Here is an 8,968-nt window from a genome sequence, read left to right as displayed (position 1 = left end):
AGAGGAGAGGAGAGGAGAGGAGAGGAGAGGAGAGGAGAGGAGAAAGGGGAGAAAGAGCAGGAGAACAAGAGAGTGAGGAGGGGCCAAACAGCTGCTCTTAAGGTAAGCTGCTATCTTTACTGTTGCTAGGTAACTGGGGAGGAGTTTAGCCTGAAGGTTCAAAGCTTGGGACATTGCCTATGTGACTACTAACCATGCTTCTCTTGTGGGGGCTGAGGGGGGCGGGAACTTCAATAGGAGCCAGGGTTCCAGGAGACATGAGAGAATTCCTTCTGTCCCATGTAGATGAATTATCATCACTGGGTCCTGGGTTTCAGACCTCAGCTGGACTAGAGACCAGACTGTCTGTGCATAGCCCATTGCCCCACAGTGATTTATACATCTCTTTTGTCGTTTAGATAAAAAGTACTACCTTGTAGCTAGTCTTTGTTACAAATGTTTAGCATGTTATCTTTTCATTTTAATTTTCTTTAGACCCTTCCATTGAAACAGCATTTTTATGTTATCCCATTTACTACTTCCTGTGTTTAACATCTGAAAACTCTTTTTCACTCTTAACCCTGAAAGGCAATATACATTACCAATTAATTATGATTTAAAATCACATTTACTCATTGTTCCATCATAACATTGTTTTTGTGTGTGGTGCATTGTGATACAATAGTTTCCTACATGTAGGGTAGTCTTCTGTTCTGTGACTTCAGTATTTGCATGAAGACTGAATTTTGTTTCGGCTTTGTGTTTTTTAGCAACTGGTAAGAGAGGCATTCCACATCTTGCTGCTCTTTGGTTAATTATGTGAAGACATTTGCAACCTGTTTTTCACATTCTGATTCCCTTAATGACCTCCTTTTCCCTAAAGGATGGGTGTAGACTGCTAGGCAACTGCAAGACATGTTCTCATAAAGATTTTATGCTTATGGAAGGCTGTCCCACACAGTGCAATCCCATCCTAGGAGAAGTGTTCTGGTATCATGGTCTGGGTCTCCTCACCATCAGGATTCAGTTTGCACGTGCGTATAACTCATGGTCTACCTTTCAACTCATACTCAATAGCAAGGCAAGTTTTTTTTTGCCTAGGAAGACCCAAACCCCTGACATAGAACTGCTGTCACTGGTTGCACCGAGCATAACTGTTAAGTGTCCATTCACTGGAATATTCCAGTAAGTAGGTTTCAGCTCATGAAGGGATAAAGGCCTTTCCATAGAAGCATACTTAGAGCAACACAGGCATGAGAACTTTCATTAGAGTGCTCACAGAATAGGACAGTGTAACAGAGAGGGCTTCCTCATCGAGGACACATGCTTAACACTATCCCATGCTAAGGTATCTTGGGCAAGCGAAGCAGGGTCATTGACCTTGGGCTCAGTAAATTATTCCTGTTTATATTTGGTCATCATCGCAAACTTCCATAATTGCCTTTATCTCCTTATTTTGTTGAGTCTGGGCTTCTGCTTCTTGTCTTCTGACCCCTTTTCTCTCTGTGGGTAGCCTCATAAAGTCAGGTCTTTGCAAACTTCTTAGCATCAAGCAGGAGTATTTCTCACACAGTTTTATGTCCCCGCCCCCACCTCCACAATGAACTGGGGCTAATAAATAATACTGGTAAAAGACACAGTCGGTTAGGACCAGAGAAGGGAGGAAACAAGGCTCTGAGAACTGTTTACTTGCTGGGGAGGTCTCATTTTTTTAAGTGACCATCCTGTAGCCACTGGATATGAGCCCCAGTATTGCAGGCAGGAATAAGGGATGGGGTCTCTGACATCCCTTCATTTGTCAGGGAACATGTACAGGGTCCCACGGCCATGGTGACTCTACCAGAGTACAGGGCCAGTCAGGTTGTGCTATCACAAAGTCTCACCAATATTTTAAAACATTTCTGTTGCTTCCCCATACTTCCTTCACACCCATCATTGTTCATGGGGGTTTCACAGACTCTGAATCGCAATCTCAGGAATACCACTGGCCACAAATCCCCAGGAGGTAGCAGTAGGTATTAATTATTCCCCTAAGAGCATCAGAGTGAACATGCCTTACCCATGTCAGTGGACAGTTAGGGAGGTGTTAGATTGATACATTGTAATCTCTGCTACAGAGTATCAAGCTGTGAGAGTATAATACAATGTAATCTCAGTGTATGAAGGTCTGAGAGCATGAGGCAACAGCTGTATAAGAAATGGTACTATTTTTACCACTATTTTGGAATTGTACATTTGTAATTCCTAATTCCATATTTGAGTTTCTCCTTGCCACTCAGAGAAACTTGGACATTTCAATGATGTGGCAACCACGTGACTGACATCCATTGCTTAACACAACATCGCTCCCGTGCACTTACCTCGTGAAGTCGGTCATCTCCATCATGATCATGCACATCTTCTTGGCGAGGACGATGATGTCATTGCTTGTGTCGTCCCATATCTCAATCTCAGCGTCCAGCTTGCTCTTCACCTTCTTGAAGTCGGCGACTTGCTCGGCAATCTTTTCCTTTTCTGCCTCAGGCAGTTGAGTCATCTTGGCCTAAAATGTGATAATTCAATTTTAAAACCATTCCCATACAGAGCAGCACTTTAGGAAGAAGTTCTCATGACAGGACATTTATACAAACACTTCATGTAAAAATCAAGGTACCTAGAGCTTAAAGTTGTCCAGTCAAAATTTTCACACTTGATTCAAATATAAAAAGCTATACAATTTTAAGTATTTGCTTGCAAATTTTACTTTTAAGATTAGGAAGGTACACTATGGTATCTGATATTTGAATTCTCCTCTATAAAATGGCCTGCAATTTCACAAATTACTAATATACCAGAATTAAAATTAATTAAAATTGAATCTGAGGCATCACATTTGTTAAAAACTGCATATACTTCCTATACTTTTAATTATATTAATAGGACACTTCAAAAGATATAGTTAAAATTCACTTGAAATGGTATTGGCTACTTGTTTATCATCTATTTATGCATCTATGCATACACACACATATATATATATATATATATATATATATGTATAAATTGTTCCTTAAATAAAGACTGTATATAGATTCATAAACAATTATAGCATATAATTATAAAATGCATAGATGGCATGTATAATTTGTATATGCCATGTATTCAGATACATGTTAGCATATGCACTATTTCCATGGAAGAATAAGGGTTACAGGAAGGATTTATGAAGGGCAAACTTCCTCATTAACATACCAGGTCTAGAGGTCTCAAGCAGCAAACATTATCTGCTTCGGCATGATAGCACTCTGTGAATATGTTACATTCATAACAACATGCAAATTGCATCTTCCCATTGCATGTGAAATGAAGCTTTGGTTAAAAAAAGAAAAAAAACAAAAACCCATGTAAACTCTGACACCACCAAATTCTCAACCTCAGTGCCTGGATTTGTGAATTAGAAAAAAGAAATCTAGGAGTAAAAATGAACTGATAATTTAAAGACCATAAAATTTTATGAAGCTTTTTGCAGTTATATTGTGAAACAAGTTAGGTCTGGGTCTACTCCCAGCAATCACATACTCATACACACATAGTCACATAGTTAAATAGAAACACATAGACACCCAGATATACACACAAACACACTCATATACACACACACATACAAGGAAGCATACATAGAAATATGCGTGTTCACACAGAGAGATACACATACACACATAGATATGTACACATCACATATATACATATATACATATTAACACACTAGAATTTTAGAAATTTTTTAGTAGTATGTGGAAAGAATGTGGCTTGAAAAGGACAAAACATACATGTTGAAGTTTCTCATTAGATTATTTATATAGAACATGTGATATCTGTAATTATTTCTGGCTTCTACTGAATGGAAATATATAGATAGGAAAGAAATATGAGAAAGCTTTGTGATTTCCTGAATATTAAGTTCAAAATAGTATAAAACATTAGTCAGTGAATCAATATTATATAATAGCAAAATCTTAGATGTATTAAAGAAAAGAAATTAGGCTGGATTAATCACAGCATTCAAAAGGCAGAGGTAGGCACATCTCGGGTGGTTTAAGTGCTTCCTGGAACAGAACAAGTTCCAGGCCATGCAGGGATACATGTCAAGAGAGCACATCTCTTTTTAAAAAGTTGAAATAATGGCAAGTACAAAATATAAACAAAAATATAAATCAAAGAATCTGTGCACTGTTTGTCATTTAGAATCTCAACACGGTGTCAATAAAGCACTCAGGATTAGAATGCCTTTCCTGGTTTCTAGTGAAGCAAAAACAACCAACCAGGCTTTCTTTTGTTTTTTCCCCATTTTATTATTAGATATTTTCTTCATTTACATTTCAAATGCTATCCCTAAAGCCCCATATACTCTCCACCACCACCACCCCCTGCCCTGCTCCCCAACACACCCACTCCTGCTTCCTGGCCCTGGCATTCCCCTGTACTGGGGCATATGCTCTTCAGCAAGGCTTTCTAATGTGAGGTTTCTCTTAGATTCCTTAGCATAAACCTGACACATATTAACTGCTCAAAACTGACATATATTTCCTATTCAAAGAAAACTTACTGATTTATATTAATATTTCTAGCACATTATCATTTCTCATTTCATTTTCTTTGAAGGCTAAGGTTAAGCTTCCTGAGGCTAGCGTTTAAAATTTTTATTTTACTTTAAATTGTGTGTGTGTGCATGTGTGTGTGCATGTATGTGTGTATGTGTGTGTGTGTGAGAGAGAGANAGAGAGAGAGAGGAGAGAGAGAGAGAGAGAGAGAGAGAGAGAGAGAGAGAGAGAGAAAAGAAGAAGAAGAAGAAGAAGAAGAAGAAGAAGAAGAAGGAGGAGGAGGAGGAGGAGGAGGAGAAGGAGGAGAGTTTATGAGCATATGAGCAGCTGGGAGCACCAGAGATGAAAGTCCCAATGGAGCTGGGGTAACAGAAACCAAGCATGTGTTTTCCTCAGGTACAGTGCCTGCTCTTAGTCACTGAACCATCTCTCTAGCCCAAAGGCTACATTTTTAATTAGTGAGCTATGCAACTTCTTTTTCTTAGCAACTGAAAATATTTTTTTTTCTTTCTTCCTCTCTTAGGAAATGTGTCCTATGCAGAGTTTAAAAGCAGAGCAGCCTTTACTGCCCCTGGCATATGGCAAGGCACATAAATGAAGACACAGCTCACTACTTCTGGAATCAAAAGTAATACGCGAGTGTGTTAAGTAAATTGTAAGCTATCAACCCGTTAAACGAGCTTGGAAATAGAAATAGGTTCTCTGCATCTTGAAGATTTGGTCATTATTTTTCTCCACTCATAAAAATGTTTTTACATTCAAGGACTAATAACTGTACTTGAATGTTTAACTGAAGCATCTTTGTACATCCTACATCTGGGAAGTAATGAATGTGTATTTCTGGCTGTGCTGGGTTTTAAAAGTTATCATCATCATCATCATCATTTTTATCATCATCATCATTATTTTCATCTTCATTTTCATCATCATAGTCATCGTCATCATCGTCATCATCATTTGGTCACTTGACACAAGCTCAAGTCACTTGGGAAGAGGGACTTTCAATTGAGAAAATGCCTCCAAATCTGTGAGATATTTTTCTGATTAATGATTGATGTGGGAGGATCTAGTGCCCCGTGAGCAGGTGGTCCTGATTTGCATAAGACAGCAGACTACACAGTCCATAAAGAGCAAGCCAGTAATGCAGAACTCCTCCATGGTCTCTGCTTCAGTACCTGCCTCTAGGTTTTGGCCCCGCCTGAGTTTGTGCCCTGACATGCCTCCCTGATAGGCTCTTCCCAGTAAGCACAGGATGAAATAAACCCTTTCCTTCCCAGGTGACTTTTAGCCATGTGTTTCACTGTAGCAAATGTAGCAATGAGATACTGATAACCAATGGAATCCACAATGCTGAAGTCTACAGCAGAATGTTATGGAAATCCATCCACTAAGGACAAAGTAAAGTAAAAATGTTGATGTGGTCTAGGGTATTCCAGGTCCTGGTCCTAGGAATGGCACTGACCTTCTATGAGAGCCCCAGGAAGTCCTTAATCCCCTTGCATAAATTTCCCCAGGATTGAAATGACAATGACAAGTTCCATCCTCCTCTTGAGGGAGCCCATTGGATCATTGGACAACACAGCAATGAAAAGGAACACAGAGAGGAAAGTCACTGGCTATATTCAACACGCTCTCAGCTCACATGGCAAGTTACAATCAAAGGGTTTTCAGCTCTGGCAAGGGGACGGGGTCAGAAGTTGGGCAAGAGTTTGTCAACCTGAAAGTTCTAGAGGATTCCAGTCTTACTTTGCACAGGACAGCAACAGTCATGAAACATTAAATTACAGCCTGACACCTTCACTGAAGGGTTTAAGTGGATCTATGAATAATTTATTAAATGCCATCAATCAATTTTAGTCACTGAGAGAATTTTAAAGTAAAACCCAAGAGAAGACTAGATATTGAGGATTCCAAATAAAAATGGCTTTTTCAATTATTTTGTACAAGATATGGAAAGAAGCAAGAAATCCATCCCATAAACAACCACCAAAACCAGACACTATTGTGGATGCCAACAAGAGCTTGCTGACAGGAGACTGACATAGCTGTCTCCTGAGAGGCTCTGGCTGAGCCTGACAAATACAGAAATGGATGCTCACAGCCATCCATTGGACAGAACACAGGGTCCCCAATGAAGAAGGAAAGGACTGAAGGAGCTGAAGGGGTTTGCAGTCCCATAGGAGGAACAACAATATGAACTAACGAGCAACCCCAGAGCTTCCAGGAGCTAAACTACCAATCAAAGAAAACATATGGTGGGACTCATGGCTCTAGCTGCATATGTAGCAGAGGATGGCCTAGTTGGTCATCAATGGGAGGAGAGGCCCTTGGTCCTGTGAAGGTTCTAAGTCCCAGTATAGGGGAATGCCAGGGTCAGGAAACAGGAGTGGGTGGGTTTGTGGGTGGTGGTGGGAGAAGGGATAGAGGATTTTTGGAGGGGAAACTTGGAAGGGAGATAATATTTGAAATAAAGAAAATATCTAATAAAAACCCAAACCAAAAAAAAAAAAAAAAAAAAAAAAAAAAAAAAAAAAAAAAAAAATTGAATTTTAAGACAAATACAGTTAAGTAGAAACGCTGATANAAAAAAAAAAAAAAAAAAAAAGAAAGAAAGAAAGAAAAAAAAGAATGAAGCTTAAGACAAATACAGTTAAGTAGAAACGCTGATATATAATAGCCAGGAATCTACATGTCTAGGCTCAATATCTAAAAAACAGAATGCTGATATAATAGCTCTATGGGATTCCTGCCACATGAATGATATTGTATTATGTATTCATTGATTTAGAAACTTAAAACCAAAGACAATAAAAATATCTGTCTGAAACTTGTGCCAAATTCTCTCTAGGTACCATTTATTAGTCTGAGATTCTATCTTTCTAAAAGCCCAATAAGGTAAGTACTAGGATTATCCCAATTTGCACATGGGGAAAATAAGGATCTCCAGGAGACTGAACAGTTTGGTAAAGAGTCTTGTGTCAGGCAATGTTTGAACCAGGGTTCAAACCATAACATGTAGCCAGGAAATCTTGCTCTATTGCCATGCCAATGAACATGATCAGTATCATCTAAAATGCACCAAAACACCCACACTGTCTTTGGAGATATTCTCAAGCACACTGGTATTTATCAGAATTAATTTTCCCTCTCCAATGTCTTCATCTTCCTTCCTAGACTGCGTTGAGTCTTTCCCATTCAAGACCCATCTAGTTACAGAATAAGGCCAAGCAAATGTAGTCAAACAGAACTACAGTTTTAACTGATGCTCCTGAAAATAAGTTTTCCACACTAGCTAGAAAACTCATGATAAGCAACTCTTGATTGTCTCTATTATTCTGCTCTGCTCAGGACAAATCCTGCCCATGTCCACCTGTCACATGTCATTGTGTATCCATCTTATTCTATATATCCTCTATTAATTTCCTCTTTCATTTGAATGTTAATTCAATTGTATAATTTGTTATATTAAAAAACAAAAATAAAAACAAACAAACCTCATCTGCCCGGTCTGGTCTGGCCATGAAAGGGATGGCATGACATCATTCCTGCCCCTAGAACACAGCCAGCAGGGCATGGGGTTTGCTTGTATTATGGTGCACATGTTTTCATGTTCCTCCTTTGAGGAATGTCCTCTCTGCCAAGGTTAATGACTCCATGATAATCAGAGACAGCACAAGTCTAACAGGCAAGAGCCGTGTATAATGTCTCAGCAAAATAGTAAGTGCTGGGACCTTCAGGACAACTCTCAAGGCTGTGGGAAAGAACACTGAGCACATGAATTCAAAAATATATAACTTCTCAACTGTTTAATATGATGCATGTTATACAAGGATGCAATATGAATTATATAAGGTGCTTCACAGATCTAAGAGAACAGAGGCAACTGCACTTGTCAGGAAGATGCTAAGGAAGGAGATAAAGAGATTTAGGGAGTGGTGATCCCAGGGCAAGATCCCACCCAGCTAAGTCTTTTTGTTTGTGTTTGTATTTTTGTGTATGCTTGCAAAGGCAAGCAGATTCCTGAATTCAAGGTCAGCCTGGGAAAGAGGAAGTTTAGGCTTAGGAATAGGCATGATAGCAATGATAATTTCAGGGTAGGGTCCTACCCAGCTTTCTTATTGTCTGTGCTTGCACTTCCCATCTCTAAAAATAAAGCTTGGACCTACAATTTGACTTCAAGTCATTCTTTTCACTGCTACCCAACAACCCTTTCTAAGAGCCCCTCTCCAAGTCAAGGTTGGTTCTTGGCACCTATCTATGTCTCTGTACAAAATAAATAACTGAAGATCTTCACTGTTTATGTAGTAATATTCTAAAACAGAAAAATATTTAGGCTGTGAATGTATGATTGGAGTTATTTTTTAATTATTTATTTTATGTTTTGCTGTTTTAATATAATTATAACTCTC

At 38.9% G+C, this 8,968-nt stretch overlaps 1 protein-coding gene across 2 annotated transcripts in view; it reads right to left on the bottom strand.

Moving 5' to 3' along the window:
- Ctnna3 (catenin alpha 3) overlaps positions 1-8,968 on the bottom strand; it is a 1,475,129-nt gene that overhangs the window by 123,229 nt on the left and 1,342,932 nt on the right. For both annotated transcript variants that reach the window (XM_021205680.2, XM_029542317.1), the window contains exon 15: positions 2,340-2,521. In XM_021205680.2, the coding sequence (XP_021061339.1) occupies positions 2,340-2,521 (182 nt within the window). The remainder of the gene's footprint in view (positions 1-2,339; positions 2,522-8,968) is intronic.

This window comes from Mus pahari, chromosome 9, assembly GCF_900095145.1.
Source record: "Mus pahari chromosome 9, PAHARI_EIJ_v1.1, whole genome shotgun sequence".
Lineage (NCBI taxonomy): Eukaryota > Metazoa > Chordata > Mammalia > Rodentia > Muridae > Mus > Mus pahari.
Note: the sequence above shows the minus strand (reverse complement) of the source record. Positions and strands in the feature narration are given on the sequence as shown.